Source organism: Terrapene carolina, unplaced genomic scaffold (genome assembly GCF_002925995.2).
Source record: "Terrapene carolina triunguis isolate 2854851 unplaced genomic scaffold, T_m_triunguis-2.0 Scaffold454, whole genome shotgun sequence".
Lineage (NCBI taxonomy): Eukaryota > Metazoa > Chordata > Testudines > Emydidae > Terrapene > Terrapene triunguis.
In genome coordinates, this window is record NW_020664805.1 from 1,404,254 (window position 1) to 1,427,766 (window position 23,513).

General features: G+C 56.0%; 1 protein-coding gene across 1 annotated transcript in view; it reads left to right on the top strand.

The window, feature by feature from the left end:
• The window catches only part of LOC112105072 (elastin-like), an 89,380-nt gene that overhangs the window by 10,303 nt on the left and 55,564 nt on the right, over window positions 1–23,513 (top strand). Inside the window, exons 10-16 of the mRNA XM_029913109.1 lie at window positions 4,566–4,637; window positions 5,014–5,043; window positions 5,327–5,398; window positions 18,272–18,313; window positions 19,532–19,594; window positions 20,639–20,683; window positions 21,898–22,008. Coding sequence (XP_029768969.1) covers window positions 4,566–4,637; window positions 5,014–5,043; window positions 5,327–5,398; window positions 18,272–18,313; window positions 19,532–19,594; window positions 20,639–20,683; window positions 21,898–22,008 — 435 coding nt within the window. The remainder of the gene's footprint in view (window positions 1–4,565; window positions 4,638–5,013; window positions 5,044–5,326; window positions 5,399–18,271; window positions 18,314–19,531; window positions 19,595–20,638; window positions 20,684–21,897; window positions 22,009–23,513) is intronic.

Sequence of the window (23,513 nt, forward strand, 5' to 3'; positions counted from 1 at the left end):
GTTTGGGTTTGGGGCGTGGGGTGGAGAGGGGCTGTTTGGGTTTGGGGCATGGGGTGGAGAGGGGTTGTTTGGGTTTAGCTCCTCGCTTGTTTGAATTGGTGCCGCTGTTCTGTGCGGAGACGGCCCAGGCTCCCCTAGGCGGCTGCTATGGAAACCAAGCAGTGGTGGGGGTAGAGGCAAATCACTGGTGCAGGGCTGCCCAGAGGTGGGGGGGCAAGTAGGGCAATTTGCCCCAGGGGCCCCCATGAGACTATAGTATTCTATAGTATTGCAACTTTTTTTTATGGAAGAGGCCCCCAAAATTGCTTTGCCCCAGGCCCCCTGAATCCTCTGGGCAGCCCTGCACTGGTGTGGGGCAACCGCTGGCAGCAAAACACGGCAATGCCCTTGTCTAGTTCAGGGGCTCATATCCCCAGGGATACCCGGTGCAGTTCCCCCCGTCCCCGAGCTGGGGGCTTGGGGGTGAGGTGGGAATGATCAGGGCCCTGGAAACCTCCACCTCTGCCTGGGGCTGTGAACCCCAGAGCGCTCAGTGGCCGCTGTGAAGGGGGTGCAGGAGAGACACGGGGTGAGCAGCTGGCATTGCCACAGACCTGGCAAAGAGGGGTGTGGAATTCCCGGGGACAGGGGATCACAGTAACCACAGAGCCCCAGCTCTAATGGGGAGGGAGTGTGTGTGAGAAAATGCAGCACCCCCATGCCCTGCACAAGCCTGCAGGTGTGGGAGCAGGGGCCTGCTAGGCCATTTCCACTGTGGGCTCCTCTTCCACATTCACAGGAGAGGAGCCCCTGGGCCTGCCCACCTGCCCGGAGACCCGTGTGCCAGTGCTGCCCATGAGAGAGACATCGGCTGCAGAGCTGGCCCCCACCAGCCCTCAGAAGGCTGCAAGCTGCCCCCACAACCACTGAGCCACCTCAGGGCATGGCTGCTTGGGCTGTACAGTGCCTAGCACCAGGAGCCCGAGTCCCTCCCCTCCCCAGGGCCATGGGAGACCCTGAACAGTCTCTGGTTACTGCCATCGGGGGTTAGATTCGCACCCTAGAGGAGAAAAGCCCCACCTCCCATCCCCGATTCCCTGGAGCCAGCCAGTCCCCCACCCCGCAGGGGCCAGATGGGAGCTGGTGCCCCCTAAAAGGCCAGAGTCCCATTCCCCGCCCCCTAAGCCAGCCAGTCCCCCTCACCTGGACTGGATCAGAACAAGACCCTTTGAAGCCGGGCCCCATCTCCCAAGCCCCTCCCTGTCCACTGGTTGTAGATGTGGCCCCAGGCACCTAGATACGCTCTCTGCTTTAGAATGGCCGAGCTTGGTGTGGCTTGTAAGAAGGCAAGTCCCAGTGGATAGGGGCATATCGTGCATCCCAGACACTGAGCGCAGCCCTGGCGGGCAGAGGGGACACATCTCTCTCCCTGCCCCAGTGCTCCTGGGATGGCAGGAATTGGTCCATCCATCCCAGGAGCACTGGGGCAGGGAGAGAGATGAGGAAATGAGAGGGCGGGGGAGGGGAAGGATGGATGGGTGTGATGCTTTCCTCAGGGCGCCCAGAACCACAAGCCTCTGTGTTACCCCTCTGCCTTAGTGAAGGAGACTGTGTGTCAGCTCCCTGCCACGCCAGTCCGCCCGCCCGCCTCCCCAGCAAACTCCTCCAGACTGCCAGCCTGAAACGAGCCTTCCAGGTGACACTGAGGGAACCCCAGGACCCAAGATCCCCAGAGACATCCAGCCCCTATCACTGGCCGCGCTCAGAAATGACCAAGGCAGCTGCCTCCACCTCCCTTCAGCACACAGCACTGAGATGGGTTATAGTAAAACTAAGCATCAGTCTACTAATAAGGAACAGAGATTTAAGTGACACTGAGCAAGAGAAAAAGGGGCAGGTCTGGTTACAAACAAAACAAAACTAACTTGCTCTCTAGTGAGCAAAACTTCACTCCGGCAAGCTACAGTCTTTGCCTGAGCAGCTTTCCCACTTACTTCCAGCTACCAGCATCTCCGGCCCCTCAGGCTGGAGAACCCACCATGCACAGACCTTTGTCCCCTAAGTGACGGGTAACCAAGTCCCCTTTCTTCCCTTTTATAATCCAGCAAACCTCAGCAATGTGTTCTTGGGAAGTGTCTCCCCAGATCAGGGGTGGGCAAACTTTTTGGGCTGAGGGCCACATCTGGGTGGGGAAATTGTATGCAGGGCCGGGGCAGGGGGTTGGGGTGTGGGAGGGAGTGCGGAGTGTGGGAGGGGGTGCGGTGTGCTCAGGGCAAGGGATTGGGGCAGAGGAGGGGTGCGGGATGTATGAGGGGACTTAGGGAAGGGGGTTGGGGTGCAGGAGGGGTATGGGGTGCAGCAGGGGGCTCAGGGCAGGGGGTTGGGGTGCACAGGGAAGCAGGGTGCAGCAGGGGGCTCAGGGCAGGGAGTTGGGGTGCAGGAGGGGTGCAGGGTGTACAAGGGGGCTCAGGGCAGGGAGTTGGGCTGCAGAAGGGGTGCAAGGTGCAGGCAGGGGGCTTAGGGCAGGGAGTTGGGGGGCGGGGTGCAGAAGGGGTTCGGGCTCCGAGGTGCCAGTGGCATGCACTGGGGCCAGGGCAGGCTCCTTGCCTGCCTGCCCTGTCCCGGCCCCACGCCGATTCTGGAAGTGCTGCGGCCCCTGGGGAGGGAGGGCGGAGGGCTCCCCGTGCTCTGCCCTTGCTGCGCCTCCAGATACCTTCCCCGAAGCTCCCATTGGCCGCGGTTCCCCGTTCCCAGCCAATGGGAGCTGCGGGGGGCGGTGCCTGGAGGCAAGGGCCCAGAGGCCGCAGGGATGTTGGGCCGTCCGCTGCTGAAAGCAGCACGGGGCCCACAGCACCACGGGGGGCAATCCCACAGGCCGGATCCGGCCCGCGGGCCGTAGTTTGCTCACCCCTGCCCCAGATGAAGCTTCCTTCCCTAGTGCTTGGGCTCCAGGAAGCTGGTGCCCTGCTGTCCTCTCATCCCTCTCATTAATGATCTGGAGGATGGCATGGATTGCACCCTCAGCAAATTTGCAGATGTCACTAAACTGGGAGGAGTGGTAGATACGCTGGAGGGCAGGGATAGTATACAGAGGGACCTAGACAAATTAGAGGACTGGGCCAAAAGAAACCTGATGAGGTTCAACAAGGACAAGTGCAGAGTCCTGCACTTAGGACGGAAGAATCCCATGCACTGCTACAGACTAGGGACCGAATGGCTAGGCAGCAGTTCTGCAGAAAAGGACCTAGGGGTTACAGTGGATGAGAAGCTGGATATGAGTCGACAGTGTGCCCTTGTTGCCAAGAAGGCTAACGGCATTTTGGGATGTATAAGTAGGGGCATTGCCAGCAGATCAAGGGACATGATCATTCCCCTCTATTCGACATTGGTGAGGCCTCATCTGGAGTACTGTGTCCAGTTTTGGGCCCCACACTACAAGAAGGATGTGGAAAAATTGGAAAGAGTCCAGCGGGAGGGCAACAAAAATGATTAGGGGGCTGGAGCACATGATTTATGAGGAGAGGCTGAGGGAACTGGGATTATTTAGTCTGCAGAAGAGAAGAATGAGGGGGGATTTGAAGCTGCTTTCAACTACCTGAAAGGGGGTTCCAAAGAGGATGGATCTAGACTGTTCTCAGTTCTCAGATGACAGAACAAGGTGTAATGGTCTCAAGTTGCAGTGGGGGAGGTTTAGGTTGGATATTAGGAAAAACTTTTTCGGAGGGTGGTGAAACACTGGAATGGGTTACCTAGAGAGGTGGTGGAATCTCCTTCCTTAGAGGTTTTAAGGTCAGGCTTGACAAAGCCCTGGCTGGGATGATTTAGTTGTGGATTGGTCCTGCTTTGAGCAGGGGGTTGGACCTCCTGAGGTCCCTTCCAACCCTGATATTCTATGATTCTCTCTCGATGGGCTTGTCCTGTTACTCAGATGCAAGTGTATCTCCATTGTCTCTGGCATGGCCTTGCTCAGTGACACTGGAGACACAGGCAGACAGGCAAACCAGCATTCCTTTGGCTAGGACAGACATGTTACCCACTCTGCTTGGATTGCTTGGTCTAAACAGAGTATAGTACCGTATTTCCAGCACAGCTCCATAACCTTACGCACTAAACATACGGGCATCATGCAACATCAATGACCAGTGTCACCCGTCCATATGATACCTTGCAAGATACTTTTTGGATAAATATTATGACAACAGTGTGTTCTGTGTAGTAAGTTTGCCAGCCCCGGTAACAACTGTAGCTACAAACAGTGACCCCTTTGGGCACTGAGGGTCATGTGGCTCAGGAGGAGACAGAAGGATGGGAATGGGGAGGGGGAGCAAGACTGCAGGAGACAGGAAGTGACAGGATCTGAGCCAGGGAACAGAATAGCCCAGCAGCAGCTGCTCGGTGGGAGTTGGGATAGAGCAGGGATCGGGACACAGACAGGTGCCTGGCTCTCAGTCCCAAAGTCTGCGTTGGGACAGGGGTGGGTGCATCCTGCGGTCGGCCCCACAATACGATGCAGGGGGGCTGGTGGGGCTGTCATTGGGGGTGTTCCTGCCCTGCATTCAGTTGGCTCCCTCTGCACTGTGTTGTAGGGGTCCGTTACCCTGGCATAGGCGTCCTGCCTGGTGTGCCCACCGGGACTGGAGTCAAGGCAAAAGCCCCAGGTATGTTGCCCTTCCTCAGGGAGTTTCAGGTACCAGTGGGGTGGGGGCTGCCATGGCTCCTGTGTGGGCTGGGGTGGGCGGCCAGGGCTGGGCAGAGATTATAGGAGGCTGCATCCTTCATCATGCCAAGAGTGCATGGGGTAGGAGAGGGCACGTTTTCCTGGGGTTGTCACAGGGTGTAGGGGGGGACTTGGGTGAGGTGGAGGCCTACATTGATTGTCTCAGGCCCATATAGACCCGCTCAGGCCTGTATGGACCCGTATGGACCCATATGGACCAGCTAAGACCCACATGGACCAGCTCAGGCCTGTATGGACTAGCTCAGTCCCATATTGGCTGGCTGTGAGGCTCATGTACCGGTTTCTCTCTTTAACAGGAGGAGCAGGAGCCCTTGCAGGAATCCCCGGTGAGTTGCCTGGTTTCCCAGCCTGCTGCATGCTTTCATTTGCATGATCCATATACCCAAGTGATGTCTTTACAGCCTCAGGGCCTGCCCATGCTGCAGTCAGGGTCTCAGAGCCCCCAGCTCTGCCCACATGTTGCTTCCTGCTCTGCTCTGTACTTGCTCTGGGATTCTGGACACCCCACAGACACTCCCCTGGTCCCCTTCGGCTGGTGGCGGGCTCACGGAGCAGGTGCTGGCAGGAGCACTGGGCATTCGCCTGAGAGTTTCTGCTGTTGTCTTTCAGGATTCGGAGGCTTCGGGGGCCAGCAGCCCGGCCTCCCTCTGGGATATCCCATCAAAGCCCCCAAGCTCCCAGGTAAGTAGCCGGGCTGGGCAGGAGGGGGCAAGCCTTCCCTAGCTTTGCCTTTGGGCAAAGCTGGAGTTGCTGCTGCTCTGCTGGGGGATTTCTGCTAGCTGAGCCCCGCCTTTCCCGCTGCACTTAGACCTGAATCTGAGCCCCAGCCCTTCCTGCCATCCCCAGGACAGCCACCTGGCCCTGACCCTGAGCGCTGGCATGTGGGAGCAGGAAAGACCTGTGCCCAGGGCGAGCCCAGGAAGGAGTGTACAGCACTGAACTCTCTACCAGAGCAGGGAGGGGGCAGGGGGAGGCACAGAGAGGCTGGCAAGCAATACATGTTAACAGCTCTTCCTTTCCTTTGGATCCTATAGGCTTCTTCTTTATTATTTGTATTACTGCAGCGCTTAGCCCAGGACCACACTGCGCTCGGTGCTGTACAAACATGTCCATATTTGGTGCAACTCTTACTCCAGGGCTGCTGCTAGCTGATCCGCGGGTGACAGTTCCAACATGAGGCCCTGCATCCATAGTAGCACCTAGAAAGTGGCCTGCCTGGAAGTCCGTGAGAGCTGCTGTGCTCAGGCATCACCTGGCCAGGGACCTAGCTTTAGCCTCCCATGTGTGAGGACACCAGTCCGTGCCCCGCTCTGTCTCCCTGTGGGGAACAGGGCTGGCTCCTTGCATCTGCCGGGCGTGGAGGGGAACAGTAGGGTAGGCGAGGGTAATATGGAGGTGAGACCCATCTTGTTTTACCCCTACTCCACAGGAGATGAGCAGGAGAATGCGAGCGCAGGGCCGGGGACACGTCAGATGTGTGCCTTGGCTGGGCTGTCCAGAGACACGCAGGCGAGGGCTGGGAGCTGCTGCAGGTAGGGTGGGTCCCAGCCCCAGCAGCCTGAACCCATAGGCCCTGGGAGCGCTGCAATGTCTCTACTGGCAGGCTGGGGAAACTTGCCGTTGCCAAGGTTTATTGTGCAACATGCTGATCCAGGACTCTGCAGCAGACGCCGCCGGGACGGGAGGAAGGGGGTCAAAGCCAGGCCAGGGAAGCTGCTCCCACAGGGCTGTTAGCAAGGGGTAGTTTTTAAGCCCTATCTCTGAGGATAACTGGTTTCCATGGTTACAAACTGCTTCTTTGGTAGCAGCCTCCCTGGAGAGAGGTGACCCTGGCCTCGAGAGCCCCTGGTGCTGGGCAGGGTCCCAGACAGACAGGGCAGTGCAATGTGAAACTCCTCGCCAGACCAGCCAGATTCCCCCACTGGGGCCCATCGCAGTGAGAGGCAGAAATACTTGAACCAGGCCGACTTCCTCCCGCAGAGGCAGAGTTACACTCATTAGGGCCCTTCTCTTCCTGAGCAGTATTCCTAGGAAGCCAAAGAGCCGCTCAGTGAGATCTCTCCCAGAGCTGTCTGGCATCTCCCCCACAGCACGGCTCCCGCCGCCTAGCCGCTGCCCCAGACTGTCTTTGATGGGGTGCCTGGTGCTAACGAGCAAGCCATCAATGTATGGCTGAGGCAGCACCTGGCTTCTTCTGCAGCACAGCCCCACCAGTGGCCCAGAGCCCAGATGCGGCCCCGCCGCCAGCTGACCCACTTACTGGGGAGCCACCATTAATAAATCGCAGGAGATAGCCCCACCGGGGAGCCATGCTCTCAGCATCTCCCTGCTCCAGGCAGCACTCCCCCACCCCTCCCCTCATGCTGCAGGGCTCTCCACCAAGCGCTGTCAGTGCTAACGATACGGGTCCCTCTGCTTCTCTGCTCAGCCCTCCACAGAAATACCCTCCTCCTGAGGCAGCTGCAGCAGCCCTTGTCAGAGTGCTGGGGTCGCTCCCCACACCCAGGCACCTGAGCCCGGGCAGGAAGAAGGGCTTTTTCTCCCAGGCACTCTAGTTTGGTTAGTGCTACCCCTGCACTGTAAATTCCTGCCATTTTAGCATGAGTCTCACCCTCCTGAGCGTTGTTTAAAGTCTCCCATGATCTCACAGGCTCTGAGCTCAGCTTCGCCAGCTTCCCCTTGCCTGTGAACCCTCCACATGGCTTATTTTTAAGCCAGTCTCCTGATTTTATGGGGTTTGGGCCTGACTTGTTGTTTCTGAATGCTTGCAGTTGGCCAGACTGAATCAGGAAACTTTTCTGGGTGCCTAAATAGGGGTCGAGGGGCAAAAGCCCCCAGGCTTGATACAGTAAGGCATTTTTCACAAAATGTGCCTCTATGTGGGGGGTAGGAGTGAGGTTGGGTGGGGCTAGCTGCCCCTCCGAGCACGTTTAACACCAGCTGATATTTTCTAAGTTGTCAGCTTCCTTGTGGCGGGAGGCATCATCCTGGGTCCTGGTGGTTATTCATAGACTTCATAGCTTGACCATTGGGATCATCTAGTTGGACCTCCGTCTAACCTAGGCCGGAATATAGACTGTCCCAGCTCTAAAGGGCCACTGCCCTGAGAACAAGGATTCTGGGTCTCCACCTGCGAAGGTTGGACTCTAGCTATTACTCTTGTGAAACTCCCTGGTACAAAAACTCCAGTCAAATCGAATAGGCCTCAGTCGGCTACTGTGGCTAGGCCTCGATCACACCCTCTGTGGGGTGTTTGAATAAACAGCATTGCTCTTGCTATGGGTTAGTAGAACAGAGAGCGATGACACTTTCTAGGGGGTGTTTCCATAGGCAGCAATTTTGGTGGGTTAATTGAATAGGCCCCAGTCACTCTTTCTGTCAGTATTTGAATAGGCAGCAAGCGTTCTTTCTGTGGTTATTTGAACCTGTTCTATGGGTCATTTGACTAAGTAGCTGTGACCAATGGGAGTTTTCGGATGAATGATATGCATGACAGGACTTACTCAACTAGGGATTGCAACTGCAGAAGGGTTTAAATGCTGCTCCCAGGGCAAAGCAGGATCCATGAGGTATTTGGGTCACGTAACTGCCTGGGGTGATATGAATGTGTTGTTGTGGCTGGAACCGACCCCTATCAATAGAGGATCCAGAATGACAATGGGAACCCCAAGGACCAAACAATTGATGCGTAACAATGGGAAACTCCAGCAGGCAGAACATGTGAACTCAGTAAGTGTCCTGCAGGAGGACAATGGACCAAGAGGTGACCAGCGGCTAGGATAAGAACTGGCCTTTTGAGAAACCCAGGTAAAGCCCTGCAAATCTGCGGACCATTTTTGCAGATCACAGATCTGATGTGGATACAAATTTTGTATCCAAGCAGGGCTCTGGATATAGGTCTGACCTGGGACTGACAGACAAGGGGCAGAAATTGACTGAAAAGAAACCAAGATGGTTCCTAGAGCAGGATGGTCAAGGGACCCCTGGCTTTAGCTCAGGGGGTGGGGAACCTACAGCTCGTGGGCTGGGTCCAGCCCGCTGCTTCATTTTATGCGGCCCACAGCAAGTCTCCGTGCCGGAGCCATAAGCCCGGCCTTGGCATCCCCCACGGGGCTGGAGCCACAAGCGCTGGCTCGCCCTGCTGTGGGGAGAAGATAAGGTCGGCTCCAGCTCCTGGAAGCGCCGGCATGACCCTGTGGTCCCTAGGAGCAGAGGCGATCAGGGAAACTCCATGCGCTGTCTCTGCCCCCAGTGCCGGCTCCACAGCTCCCATTGGCTGGGAACCGCTGCCAATGGGAGCTGTGAGCACAGCGCCTGTGAACATGGGCAGCGTGCACTGCGCAGAGCCCCCTGGGCCCTCTTCCTGGGGGCCGGACATGGCGGCCGTTTCTGGGAGCAACACAGAGCCAGGGAAGGCAGGGAGCCTGCCTTAGCCCCGCTGCGCTGCAGACCGGGAACCACTGGAGGTAAGCGCCGTCCGGCTGGAGCCCACACCCCGAACCCCCTGCCCCAGATTGGAACTCCCTCCCACACCCTAATTCCCTCTCAGATCCCTCACCCCAACCCCTTGCCCCAGTCCTGAGCGCCCTCCCGCACCCCAACCTCCTGTCCCAGCCCTGACCCCAATCCCACACTCCAAACCCCTTGGCCCCAGCCCAGAGCCCCCTCCTGCACCCCAAACCTTCATCCCCAGCCCATCCCAGAGCCCACACCCCCAGCCAGAGCCCTCACCCCCTCCCACACCCCAATCCCCTGCCCCAGTCCGGAGCCCCCTCCCGCATCCTGAACCCCTTGTTTCCGGCCCCACCCCAGAGCCTAGGGGAAGCCCTGAGCCTCCCCCTCCCCACCCCCACGGGGCTGTCTGTAGCCCACGACTGATTTTTTCTGTGAGTCAATGACCCCTGATAGAAAAAAGGTTCCCCACCTCTGCTTTAGCCAGTATGGACTATGCCTTAACCTTTGCTTCTTTATTGTACCCTAAGGACTTCCCAATGTTGCATGCCAGTTGACTAATAAACACTTCTTTGTTTTGAAAAGGCTGCCTGGTGTCACTGTAAATACCTGCTGAGGTTCATTGATCCCTGAAGAGGGCAGAAAGTCTCAGAACTGGAGTCTATCTTAGAGCTATGGTGTGAAACAGGAGTGCTAGAGCCCAGAGGCTCAGTCTCAAAGGTGTTGAGGCCACATGGTCTACCCTGAAGGAGGAGTGGGACCCCTTCGAGTTCTGGCACACTGAAGGGATTCCTCCTTGGACTATAGCTCTGTGACAGTAGCACTCACCTCTTCTAGGATTATTGGAATAGGCAGCAAGGGCTCTGCCTTGACTAGGTATCAATTGCCTTTCCCATAGGCTTATTTGAATAGGATATGATCCCCATTTCTATGGTTATTTGTCTAGGCCTCAATCCCCCTTTCTATAGGTTCTTTGTCTAGGCCTCAATCCCCCTTTCTATGGTTATTTGTCTAGGCCTCAGGTGCTCTTGGTTGGTTGGTTATTTGACTAGGATGCCTCACCCATTCTGTGGTTAGTAGAACAGGCACTTATTGCCCTTTCTATGGGTTATTTTAATATAATGCAATCACCCTTTTTAACAGTTATTTCAGTTGATGTTGGTTGACATTTCTGTCACTTATTAGACTAGGTGTCAATCCCCCTTTCTATGGTTATTTGAAGAGGAAGCAATCTCCCTTCTTTTGGTTATTTGAATCAGAAACCATTGTCTTTTCTATCGTTTATTTGACTACGCACTGATTGCCCTTTCTGTCCACTATTTGAGTAGGCAGCGATCAGCCTATGACTAGGTAGCAATGGCCTTTTGAAGAGCAGCAATCACTCTTTGTATTGGTTATTTCAATAGGTCGTCCTCGTCATCACCCTTTTTATGGGTTATTTCCATAGGCAGCGATAAGGATGGGATGGGGATTGCCCTTTCCGTGTGTCATTTGAGTAGGCCGGGATCACCCTTTTCATGGTTGAGTAGGCGGAAATCACCCTTTCTATCCGTTCTTTGGCTAAGGCTACGTACACGCCACAGCTTTGGACGGTACAACTTGTGTTGCTCCTGGGTGTGAATTAGCCACCCTCCCAAGCGATGTAAGTTACTCCGACCTAAGTGCTGGCGTGGACAGCGCTATGTCGGCAGGAGAGTTTCTCACGCCAGCATAGCTACCGCTGCTCATTGGGGGTGGATTAATTAAGTTGACGGGCGAGCTCTCTCCCCTCGGCACTAGCAGTACTACAGCTGGATCGGTGCAGCTGTAAGCGCTGTAGTGTACGCAGTGCCCTAAGCAGTGATCACCCTTTCTATGTGTAAGTAGCAATCGCTCTGGGTATTAGCTGTTTGACTAGGCAAGCCATCGACCTGCCTACCGGTTGTTTGAATGGGCAGCTTTCACCCTTTCTGTGGGTTATTTGACCAGGTGTGGATAGCTCTTTCTGTTTGTTATTAGCCATTGCCATCGCCATCAGTAATCTGAATAAGCAGAGTCTGCCCGTTCAATGGTTTAGTTGACTAGGCATCAGTTGCCATTTCTATGCATTATTTCAACAGGCAGCGATCACCCTCTCCAGGTTATTTGACTAGTCAGCAATCGTCCTGTTAAAGCTATTGGAATATGTGATTGCCTTTTTATAAATTATTCCCGTAGTTATTTGACTAAGTGACGAAAGCCCTTTATGTGAGGTAGTGATTGCTCTTAGCGATCACGGTTTCTATCAGTTATTTGAAAGGGATCACCTTTTCTGCTGTTTATTTGACCACACTTTGATCATCCTTTCGGTGAGTTATTTCAATAATCAGCAATCACCCTTTCTATAGGATATTTGAATATGATACACTCAGCTTTTCTATAGGATATTTGACTAGGTGTCAATAGCCCATTTGGTCATTTGACTTGGATGCTATCTCCCTTTCTGTGGGTTATTTGAATATGATGCTATGGCCCTTTCTGTGGGTTATTTGACTGGGCAGCGATTGCCCTTTGTATGGTTATTTGAATGGGCAGCAATGACTTGATTGATGGTTTGACTAGGCATTGTTTGGCCTTTCTATCAGCTGTTTGATTCAGTAGAGATTGCTCTTTCAGTGGGTTATTTGCCTCGGCCTCGCCAGCTCTTTCTCTGGGTTAATTGACTAGACAGCTATCGCCCTTTCTATGGGTTACCTGAATAGGCAGAAATCACCCTGCTGTGGGTTATCTGAATAGGCAGTGATTGCCCTTTCTACTGGTTACACCAATAGGCAGCGATGGCCACATATATCCGCTATTTGACTGTCCCCATTTCCAGCCTAGGCAGCGCCCACCCTTTCCATTGGCTGTGTGAACAGGAAATGAGTGTCTTTTCTAGGGTGTGACTACAGTGCAGCTGGCAGCGAGCTTCCCAGCCTGGGCAGAGAGACATGTGCTAGCGGGGCTCAAGCTGGGCACTGAAAACAGTTGTGTGGACATTGCAGCTCAGGCAGAGACTCAAGCTAGCCACCTGAGCTCACGCCTACCCGGCCCCCTAGGCTTGACCTTGGGTGGCTAGCCTGAGTCTTCGCCAGAGCTGCAGCGTCCACACTGCTAGTTTTACTGGGCTAGCTCGAGCCCTGCTAGCATGAGTCTGTCTGCCTAAGCTGGGAGCCTTGCTCCCAGCGGCTGTGTAGACGTACCCTAAACGTTACTGGACTGGGCAGGGAGTGCCCCTCCTGTGCTTATTTGACTAGGTGGCGCTTGCCCTTTCTATAGGTTACTAAAGCAAGCAATGATCACCCTTTCTATTGGGTATTGGCTAAGCTGTGATTGTCCTTTCTATGGGTTATTAAACCAGGTAGAGTTTGCCCTCTCTGTGGGTTATTTGACTAGGCAGCTTTCCCCATGTCTATGGGTTATTAGACTAAGCATCCATCTCTCCCAAGCAGCGATCTCCCTTTGTGTGGCTTATTTCTCTAGGCAGCGGTTGTCTTTTCTCTTGCCAGTGAGAATAGGAAGGGATCACCCTTTCTATGTGCTATTTCAATAGGCAGTGATTGCTCTTTCTATGGGTTATTTGACAAGGCAGCCTTCGCCCTTTCTCCCGGTTATTTACCAGGCAGTGATCACCCTTTCTCTCAGCTGTTTGAATCCGCCGGGATCACCCTTTCTGTCATGTAAGTGATTAGGCCTTGAGCATCCTTTCTGTGGGGTATTTCCAAATCAGCAATCACCCTTCATACTGGTTATTTGAATAGGCAGCAATTCCCTTTGCTCTTGTTTCTTAGAAGAGGAAGGGATTGCCCCTTCCATTGCCACTGGAGTAGGCAGGGATAGCCCTTTCCAGGGGTTGTTTGACAAGGCAGCCTGTCACGGAGCCCTGCACCCCCCACTTCCTGTGATTCACCATGACTCTCAGCCAGCCAGTAACACAAAAGGTTTATTAGTCGACAAGAACACAGTCCCAAGCAGGGCTTGTAGGTACAACCAGGACCCCTCAGCCAGGTCCCTCTGGGGGGCAAGGATCTTAGACCCCAGACTTGGGGTTCCCTGCCTCTTCCCAGCCAGCCCAAAACTGAAACCAAAAACCCCTTCAACCGACTCTCTCCCCCTCCCCCTTTGTCCAGTTTTCAGTGCAAAGGTGTCGACTCACCCCACCCCCCTTCCTGGCTCAGGTTACAGGCTCAGGTACCGTCCCTCACCTAAAGTCATCCCTTGCTCTCCCATCCCCCATGCAGACAGTCCAGTAAAACTAAACGACATTCCCAGGTCAATCCACCCAGCTCCCTACTGCGTCATACAGCCATAGCCCTTTCTGTGGGTTATTTACATAGCTAGAAATCCTCCTTTCTATTGGTTATTTGACTAGGCATTGTTTACCCTTTCTATGGGAAATTTGTTGCCGTTCTAGGAAGACATTACCTTTCTATTGATTAGCACTGGAAGCAATGGCCCTTTGAGATTATTAGAATAGGCCGCGATCATCCTTTCTATGGTGGGTTATTTGACTAGGCAGCGCCAGGTCTTTGTGTGGATTATTTTCATAGGCAGTGATGGCTCTTTCTGTGAGTTATTGCACTAGGCAGACATTGCCTTTTTATTGGTGACCAGAATAGGAAGCAAACAGCCATTTAATCTTAGAGTAGGCTGAGCTCACCCTTCATGTGAGTTATTTGACTAAGGAGCTCTCGCCTTTCTGTAGCAGCGACTGCCCTGTGTCTCTTGGGGGAATAGCAGCCCTCTCCCTTTCCATGGGTTGTCTGACCAGGCAGTACTGAAGAGCAGCCACCAGAGAGTATGGGTTGGAACACCAGGCGAGGAGCTTTGGGAGAGAGAGTTGAGCTTCCCGGCTGGAGGCAGGTTGGCCTGTGACCTGGCTGAAGTTGACAGGAAGGGACTCTAAATTAGCTCACTCCTGGGCTGACTTGTAATGATCACAGTCAGAGTTTGAGAAGTCTGCAGTGGAGCTGTGGTGACTGGGTTTTCCCGCAGTGGCCTTCGAAGAGCACCTACTGTACGGCCCAGAGGACAGGGCCCTTGGAATAAGGGAGTTGAGGTAAAATTTCCAAGTGCAAAGCTGGGTGATGGTGGCAGCTGCCTGAGCGGCGGGGTGTAGGACACCCCAGGCCGTAAGGGATCTGTTTGCCCTGTCGGTGGGTTATTTCAAGAGGCAGCAATCAACAATTTCTTGCAAATTTTTGAATTGTGAAGTTGTTCCCTGTTTATGGGGTTTCAAACTGGGGAAAAAAATAAAATTTTGTTCACAACATATTTCTTTGACATTTTGAATTTTTGTTTTTGCCACTGAGTGCAATAAAATGTTTTTTCCGCTTTCTTCTTTCTCTTCCCTCTCCCACCTTTTTTCACTGTAATTTTCTCAACATTTCAATAAGTTACACAGTGAGAAAAGAAAAATGAAAAAAGAGAAAAGAATATGGGGGAACGGGGAGAAACTTAGGAAAAATTATCCCCAGGGTATTTGGTTTTGGAAAACAGAAATTAAACAAAAAAAATCATTTCATATTGTTTCTAAGTTTTCCACTGAAAAATCAAAAACTATCCCTGAAAATAACATTTTACACCAAAGCCGTGGTTCATTTTCAACTTCATCCCATTTTTTGGTGAGAAACATTTTCAGACAAAAAAATTCCACCCAGCTCCAGTGCTTTGCTCTGCCTCACCCAGTTGAGGAGGGAATTCTGCCCCTGCTCAGGGATTCTGTAGGCTGTTTAAGACACACCATACAGAGGAGTAATAGCACTTCCCTATTACATTCCATAGGTATGAAGCACCCCATTAAGGTTCTGTAGAACTCTCTAGGCTTCATCTCTATACCATTTATAGGACTGTTCCCTAAGGACCAAAAAAGACAATGGGAGTTGGAGTGTTTAGGCCCCTCACAGGATCGAGCCCTTACTGATAGCAGAGAGAGGTCTAACATGATCCAATGGCTGGAAGGTGAAACTAGACAAATTCAGACTGGAGATACGATGTAAAATGTTAACACTGAGGGGAATTACCCGTTGGAACAACTTACCAGGGGTCATGGTGGATTCTCCATCCCTAGTCAGTTTTAAATCAAGACTGGCTGGTTTTCTAAAAGCTCTGCTCTAGTTCAACCAGGAATTAATTCAGGGCAGGTCTCTGGCCGATGCTATGCAGGGGTCAGACTAGATCAATGTTTTTCAAACTGCAGGTCGCGACCCAGAACTGGGTTGTGCCATGTCAGACACTGGGTTGTGGCAGCTCTGGTCAGCACTGCCGACCGGGCTGTTAAAAGTCCCGTCAGCGGTGCTGCCCAGCTAAGGTAGGCTGGTCCCTACCTGTTCTGACACCGCGCTGCGCCCCAGAAGCGGCCAGCAGCAGGTCTGGCTCCTAGGCAGGGAGGGAACGGGCTCTACGCGCTGCCTCCGCCGCGAGCACCTGCTCCGCATTCCCATTGGCTGTTCCCGGCCAGTAGGAGCAGGGGGGCGGTGCCTGCAGGCGAGAGCCACGCGGAGCCGCTTGCGCCCTTCCGCCTAGAGCCAGACCTGCTGCTGGCCACTTCCGGGGCACAGCGCGGTCCGCGGTGCCAGGACAGGCAAGAAGCCTGCCTCTGCACCCCCGCTGCACCGCCACCCGAGGTAAGCCCACGCCCCAACCCTGCGCTCCAATCCCCTGCCCCAGCCCTGAGTCCCCAGAAACCCAGAGCCCCCTCCTGCACCCCAAACCCCTCATCCCCGGCCCCATCCCAGAGCCCGCACCCTCATCCCAGAGCCCTGATCCCCTCCCACACCCCAACCCCCTGCACCAGCCCAGAGCCCCCTCCTACACCCTGAACTCCTCATTCCTGGCTCCACCCCACAGCCCTCACCCCCGCATCCCAACCCTCTGCCCCAGCCCTGAGCCCCTCCCACACCCCAAACCCCTCATCCCCAGCTCTGTTGGGTCGCAGGCATCAACAATTTTCTTCAACTGGGTCGCCAGTTTAAAAGTTTGAAAACTACTGGCCTAGATGATCACAGTGCTCCCTCTAGCCTTCACATCTCTGAACCTGTGGGTGAACCCCTGGCCTCACTGGAGTCAGTGGCCGGCGGCCATTTTGCAAGGAGAAGGCTCCCTGCAGCCTGGCACACAGAGATGACTTTTGCCCTGCATGGTTGAGAAAATCCCGTTCCTTCGCAGGCTGCGGTCAGTGGTGGCCGGCCCAGAGTTGCATTTTGAGTTACATACGTGTTCTCTGTGAGCAGCAGCTCTGATCTGGTGCACACTGGGCGCTGGCCAAGGCCATGTGGTCTGAGGCTCATAGACTCATGCTCCTTGGGCCGCTGGCTGAGTTTGGCTAGCCCAGTACTCAGCCAGCATCCCTACTTGCAGCCCGTGGGGATAATGGACTGGAATCCCACAACCAGGGCCCGGTGGGCGTGCTCCAAGTGAGGTCAGGCTGTGCACCACCCAGGCTGTTTATACCACACAGCCGACTAGTAATGCAGCCATCGATGCCTTTTGCTTCTGTTTAGATTGCTGAGGAAACAAAGTCCCGTTGTCGCCACTGCCGAGCCAATTATCAGAAAGCTCTCGTGGCCCACACGTGCAGGCCTGAGCTTGGGAGAGCTGGGTTATAGTCCAGGCTAAATCTGTGGTCTCTCAGCAGGCTGTGCTGTGCCTTAATTTCCCTGTCTGTGCCGCACGCAGGTAGGCAAAGATCAGGGCACTAATATGGCTTCACAGCCCAGCCTGCTTATCTTATCACCAGTAAGAGCCCACCAGCAGGCATGTCTAGGCTCCGAAGGTACCGTGCGGCATGTGGAGACAACTAGCCCTAGGGACTGGCGGGTTGCTAAAATCCTGTGAAATGGAGCCTCCCCATCACAGAGCTCACATAGCAGCATCTGGCCAGAGAGCTCTGCTTTCTGTCAGGGCCGTGTTGATGTGGGAACGCCTGGAATGGGCGCAGGGAAATCTGGTCTCCACATGTTGGCTTGCAGGAGGGGCGAGAGCACTCACCACCCGCAGAGACATGAGCAATAAAGCTCTGACTCACTTTGATCCCTGCACCCCCCGGCCTCCTCTGGCTGGAGACTGCTCTGGTGCCAGGGGAGAAGCCTCCCCCCTCCCCCCGGAAGTGCCGTGGGGACGATCAGGCCCACAGTTTCTAACGTGGGCTCAACTCAAGTTGTCTCAGGCTGGGCACCAAAAATGGAGATGCCTGAAATCAGCAGCCTCTCTTCAGCCTTTGAGTCTAAATCTTCCTCCTTCTCGATCTGCTCCTGCCAGAGCCTGAGGGGCTGGTCCCCGCCCCAGATACTGGGCTCCCCAGGCCCTGCCTGGCTCACTCTGGAGATGGAGCAGGCTGCCCCATTCCCTGCAGTCAGGCGGCTGGAGTTCCGTATTGACGTGTGGTTTGTCCAGACTTCCCACACGATGGGGCTCCCAGCCCTTCTCTAGGAGACTGTTCCACTGCAGCACGTTCCCCCTGCTCCCCAGCAGCAATGTTCCTCTCCGCACGCTGCCCCAGCCCCCTTGCTGACCTCAGCAGGAGCTCCCAAAGACTGACTCCACCGAAGCCTTTCATTTGGCCGTGGCCAGCACGGAGCCGGGTGGGAGCAGCTCTCACTGCAGGGCTTCAGAGGGCCCCTTGCTGAGCCTGCACTGGGGGACATGCTTTGAAACATGCTCTGCTTGGAGGTGAGCTGTGGGCAGTGCGGCCCTTGGCCTGGGGCAGAAGCTCCTCAGAGCATCAGAGAAATGGCAACCTCACCAGCTGGGAGGGTTCTGCTGCCACTACCAGGAATGTGGGGCCGGGGGTCTCACTGCCTGGCACTACCCTGGCCCAGCGGCTGGCAGGAAGTGGAGTCTGCAAGGGCTTGCCACAGGAAGGGGTGGCTCTGAGACAGTCTCCTTTGCAGTTAAGCTTGGACAGCTCATGTTCCACAGAGTGCTGGCAAATGGGGCACTTCTGAAGTGGAGCAGAGCAGGGCTTGGAATGGCCTGGCTGGTGTGCTGGTCTTGCCTGGCTGCGGCAGGGGCCCGGTGCCCCAGGGCCTGCAGGGCAGGTGGGATGGAGCTCACACGCACCGGCTGCTGCACTCACTCCCGTCTCCGTGTGTTTTCTCTTGCTAGGTGGCTATGGGCTGCCCTACAGCACTGGAAAGCTGCCTTACGGTGAGTGCTCTTTCATTCTCAGCCCTCCCAGGATGAGGTCAGGGCCTCTGGTCACAAGGGTTCAGTGACTTCCCCCTTCTAACCCTAAACGCGGCTTCCCAGCAGAGACGAGGGATGAGTCCATAGCGTTGGATAGCGTTGGATGAGTCCATAGCCGTTCCAAACCTCAGAGGGGTCCGAGCCAACACCCATCTGGGATGACTGATGGGAGGTATCTCCTAGGAGCTGAGACCTGTGGCCAGCCAGGCTGTGAGCTGGTACCAAATCCCCGAGCAGCTGGTGTCTAGAGAGGCCTGGCGAGCTCATAGAAAGGTTTGCACAAGGCTGCAGGCGGTTCGGGGGCTGCTCAGACATCCCGTGTGAGCCCCGAGCTCAGAAAAAGCTCTGCCTTTGGAGTGCCAGCTGCCTGCCCACACGACCTGGCCTCCCACCTTGGGAGGGTCTCAGGACGCACAGCGCCAGACACGCCAAGCAGAGAGCACTGGGGCTGCTCACTGTCATGCTGACAAGCTCCTAGCCTGGAGACGGGGGTGCTGAGCACTGCTCTCCCAGCACAAGGCAGCTTTTAACCCTCAGGCACCCGCTTCCATCCTCTTGTGCAAAAGGGTGTCCCTGGGATTCCTGGCTGCCTGAGTGACCCCTGGGGCTGTGAGCAGCTGGGACCAGGGCAGCGCTGGTGACCCAGCATTGGGGAAGGTGAAGATGGCTCACAGCTGCCTTTTCTCTGCCCTGCTGTGGGCCTGCAATGCCAGACCAGGGGCTCCACGAGGAGGGCAGGGTTTGTTTATCGCTGTACTTTGTTACCTGAGACCTGAGTGCAAGTCTCCTGGCCTGGAGGCCCACGCAGAGCAGCCGCCTCCCTGGCCCAACTAGCCGGGGAGGAAGAATGCTGACAACTGTGAACATCTCCCAGTTGGAGGCTGGCCCGAACTGGAGCCATCTCCCTGGATTCCTGGCATCCCGGCAGTGCAGGGCTGTAAGCCAGATGTGCTGAGGCCCCAGCCTCGCTCCCTCCGGCGGCTCGGAGAGCTGAGCGCTGAGGACACGCCTCACACCGCAGCCAGCCTCACTCAGAGATGTTTGGATTGGCACCTCTGGAAATCTGGCTCCCCCCTAGCAGGCTGCGGCAGGCCCTGCCCTCTGGGCTGCCCGCTCCTGTCACAGCTACCTGAGTTGATGGGAGGGACTAACAGAGTCCTCTGCTTTTTGTGCTTGCAGGGTACGGACCAGGCGGGCTAGGTGCTGGTGCTGCGGGAAAGGCAGGATACCCCACGGGGACAGGTGCGCTGCTTGGCCTCTTCCCAGGGAGCAGTTCTCCGAGCCGAGGGGGCAGCTGCCTAGAGCCTCCCACGCTCCTTGGCACAGGAATGGGGCCTTGAGCCAGGCCCTGCCACTGGCCAGCCAGCCTTCCTCCCAGTCTGCTCAGACTGCGGCCGCTCTGTGGGGACGGGCATGGGGCTGGCTCTGGGGAAGTGGGGGGCTAACTCTAGAGGAGAGGAAATGGCTGGGGCAGGGGAGAAGAGCTGACTCTGGGGGGAGGGTGCATGGGGCTGGCTCCAGGGGCGGGGGAGGTGCGTGGCGGTGGAATTCCTCTTGGTGTGGAGAAGAACCGCCCTGGGGCCAGGTGTCTGGGCAGTGGTTGACTCTGAGCCTCTTCATGGGGGAGAGGCCAGGTTGCTGCAGGGCCGGCGCCTGCACAGACACCAAGGGCGAGTTCCCCTCGCATCACAGGGCGAGTGTGACGAACTGGGACTGTTTGTAATGTGGTCTTTGAATGCTGAGTGGGGAGTGTTGGCTGGGAAGGCAGGGGAGTGTGGCTAGGACGGTCTGCATTGAGGGATGGGAGACTGGCCTTGAGGGAAGATACCTGAGCATGTAACATGAGAACCCAGGAAGGGGTTAGAGGCCAGGTGACACCTTTGCCCGGGAAACTGAACAAAGGCTGTGGGAGGGGTCGCTGGAGGGGGAGTTTTCAGAGCTGGCTGGTGGAATGGCTGGGAGGGAGACGGGGCTCTGACCCCCCGAAGGGGCTGTGGTGCCCTGGGACCCCAAGATGCACCTAATTGGGGGGGATCCTGTTGTCTGTGCCTGCAAGACCTGTCTTGGACGGTGTTCCTGTTGTCTAAATAAACCTTCTGCTTTACTGGCTGGCTGAGAGTCATGGTGAATCGCAGGAAGCCGGGGGTGCAGGGCCTTGTGTCCCCCCACACTCCGTGACAGCGACCCAAGAGGGGTGGGGGGTGGCCGAGGGGGCCTGGGGGCAGCTGTTCTGCTGGCATGTGATGAAGTCCAGATCCCTGAACGTCTCCATGTTTGTGTCTCCAGGAGTTGGAGCTCAGGTAGCAGCAGCTAAAGCAGCAGCTAAATATGGTGAGTTGCCTGAGCCTAGATGCCATGGTGATGGGCATGGGCCAAGATGCTAGAGAGTGGCACTGCAGGGCCCGCACCACGAAAGTGGTGTGTTTGGCAGAAGCCAGGCGGGTAACGGGCTCCCTCGGGAAGGCAGGATGGAGACGGATGGATAAACCTGCCCCTTGCAGACCCCGGCTCCATCCCTGGGCAGCAGCACCAGGGACCCCTGTTCCCATTCAGCCTGCGAAGGAGCCACGGCTGCTGCAAACCCCAGCCCTGGGGTGCCATTGTGGGCTAGAGCGCACGTGAGCAGGAGGCAGGAAGCGATGGGGCATCGAGACAAAAGCCTGAGACCCCCACACTGACCTGCCAACCACAGCTCTGGGGTGAGCCCCTCAGACTGTCCCTGCACCGCCCAGTACAGCCTGGCAGAGCCATTGTTGTGAGCCATGGCACTGCAGACCAGGTGGGGCCTGCAGCTCAGAGCGTGGGGCAGTGGGGAAAGCCTAGGGATGTGGAGCTGGGGGTGCCCCAGGGCAGGGTTAAGGTCCCACTGGGGGACCAGTGAACCAAGATGGAGACCCAGGAGAGGGATCCCCTGAAGGCCAGGCGCTGGTGTCCCATTGGGGGACTCCCAGGAGCAGAGCATGGGAGCGACTTCCCCTGCCACCCCTGGAGGGGGTGGGCATCATGTGTGTGCTCACACATCCTGCACCGCTCTGGCCGGCGGGGGGCATGTGGGCTGCTCTGTCCCAGGCCTCTCGGGCAGCAGCACGCCATTGTGGTGTTAGAATCAGCAACGATACAGGGCAACAGGGACTAATGGGCCCAGCAGAGCAGCCAGCACCTCAGTCTGGGCATGCTCCACCAGCCCTGCACTGCCAGGCCAGGCCTCGCGTCCGGCTGGGAGAGTGTGTGCGGCCCAGTGCACCACGAATGACGTAACGACTGGTGCATGGGGCGACACAGCGAAGCCAGAGAGAACAATGTTCCCTGCGAGCCCTGCCTAGCTGGGGGCTGGGAGGCCCGGCCTCACTGTGCCGACAGGGGCACCGGCAGGGATGCCTGGTGAGCGGGGCCCCTCCGGGACGCTGCGGGGAGCTTACTGCTCCGTTCACTCCGGAGTGGGCCCTGACTTTGTAACCTGACTACTGATTCTCCCGGGGTTTGGGCCGTTCTGCACTCTCTGCACCAGAGTGCCAATGATCGTCTGGCTTCTGTGCTCTCTGCAGGTGCTGGCGTCGTGCCTGGTGCTGCTGGCATCCCCGGAGTCGGAGGTCTCGGAGGCCTGGTGCCCGGAGTTGGGGGTCTCCCTGGAGTTGCAGGTGTCCCAGGGGTTGCAGGTAAATGTGCTTGACTAGCCCAGCCGATGGGCCTGTGGGGCTGCGTTCCCCATCTCAGAGCCGTGACTCTCTTCCCTTGTGACCCAGGAGCTGGAAGCCAGGCAGCAGCAGTAGCAGCAGCAAAAGCAGTAGCGTATGGTGAGTGGGCTCTGATTGTTCCCAGCAGGCCCACTGTGACGAGCAGCTCCTAAGGGCTGACTTGGGCAGTCGCTGTCTGGGAGGTGCTGGGTCTCTCTTGTGGCATGCCTGGCACAGAGTCTCTGTGATGAATTAGCACCATAGGGCAAACAGCTGAGCCGTGAGATAAACAGATTTATGGTGCACTTTTGACCTTTTCACCTGTCCTGAGCCCACAATCCATCTCCCCGGGACGGACCCACCTGGAGCAGTTTCAGAGGACAAAGGATGCCACGGTCCAGGGTAGGCAGGACTCAGCCCTGCCCCAGGGACAGCTCTTCTCTGTCCTGATTTAAAGCCGGGTTACCCAGCCCTGCAGGGCGAGAGTGGGAACGTTATCCCCTGCCTGCAAAGGGGGATTTCAGTGGCCTGATGGGATATTCTGCACTTGTTTCCTGCACTAGAAGGGCCTCCGATATCAGACTTTAAAGCCATGATGTTTCACAGCTGTTTTCTTCCTTTCAGAAGGGCTTTATGGCTCCCTCTGAGACCTGCACAGCTGAGCTCATGGGAACCCAGGCTATGGCTACACTAGACAGCTTACACCAGTGCAGCCGTGCCACTGTAGGGCTGCTAGTGTAGATGGGAAAGCGCTCACATCGCCTTAATGGCTCGAGCCCCTGTGAGCGGCGGTAGCTATGTCAGCGGGAGACGCTCTCTGGGGTCACTGGGGAGGTCTGTGCATTCACACTAGTGTCGCTCCAAGCAGATCTGCACTAGCGGAGCATTGATGGGGCGGGTTCTGTTCTGCTAGCTGTGTGTTTCCCCAGGAGCTCTCAGCTCCACGACAGCAGCTGCATTCTCTTGGAAGTTGGGGTGTGTGTGCAATCTTTGCTTTCAAAAGCCCCGCTCCCAGACAGTGTCATGTGTGAGTGTGCAAGCAATGGTGAATGTGCGTGCAACACAGCTCTGTTTCCCCTCCAACACTCAGCTAAGAGGCAGCCCCTGGTTTCAGTGGAGGTATACACGTCAGATTCATTTCTGCAGCGATGCTGGGCGCCGGTTGTGTCTGGGTTCAGTAGGGTCCTTCACACGGAGCACCCGCAAGCCATGGCATCAGTGCAGTGCACTAGTGTGTGCACAAAGGGCCTCTGCTCCTCACTACCCAACCAGCTCCATTGATTCTCAGGGTATGTCTACACTACGAAATTAGGTCAAATTTATAGAAGCCGGTTTTATAGATATCGGTTTTATACAGTCGAATTGTGTGTGTCCCCACATAAAATGCTCTAAGTGCATTAAGTCGGCGGACCGCGTCCACAGTACCAAGGCTAGCGTCGACTTCCGGAGCGTTGCACTGCGAGTAGCTATCCCACAGTTCCCGCAGT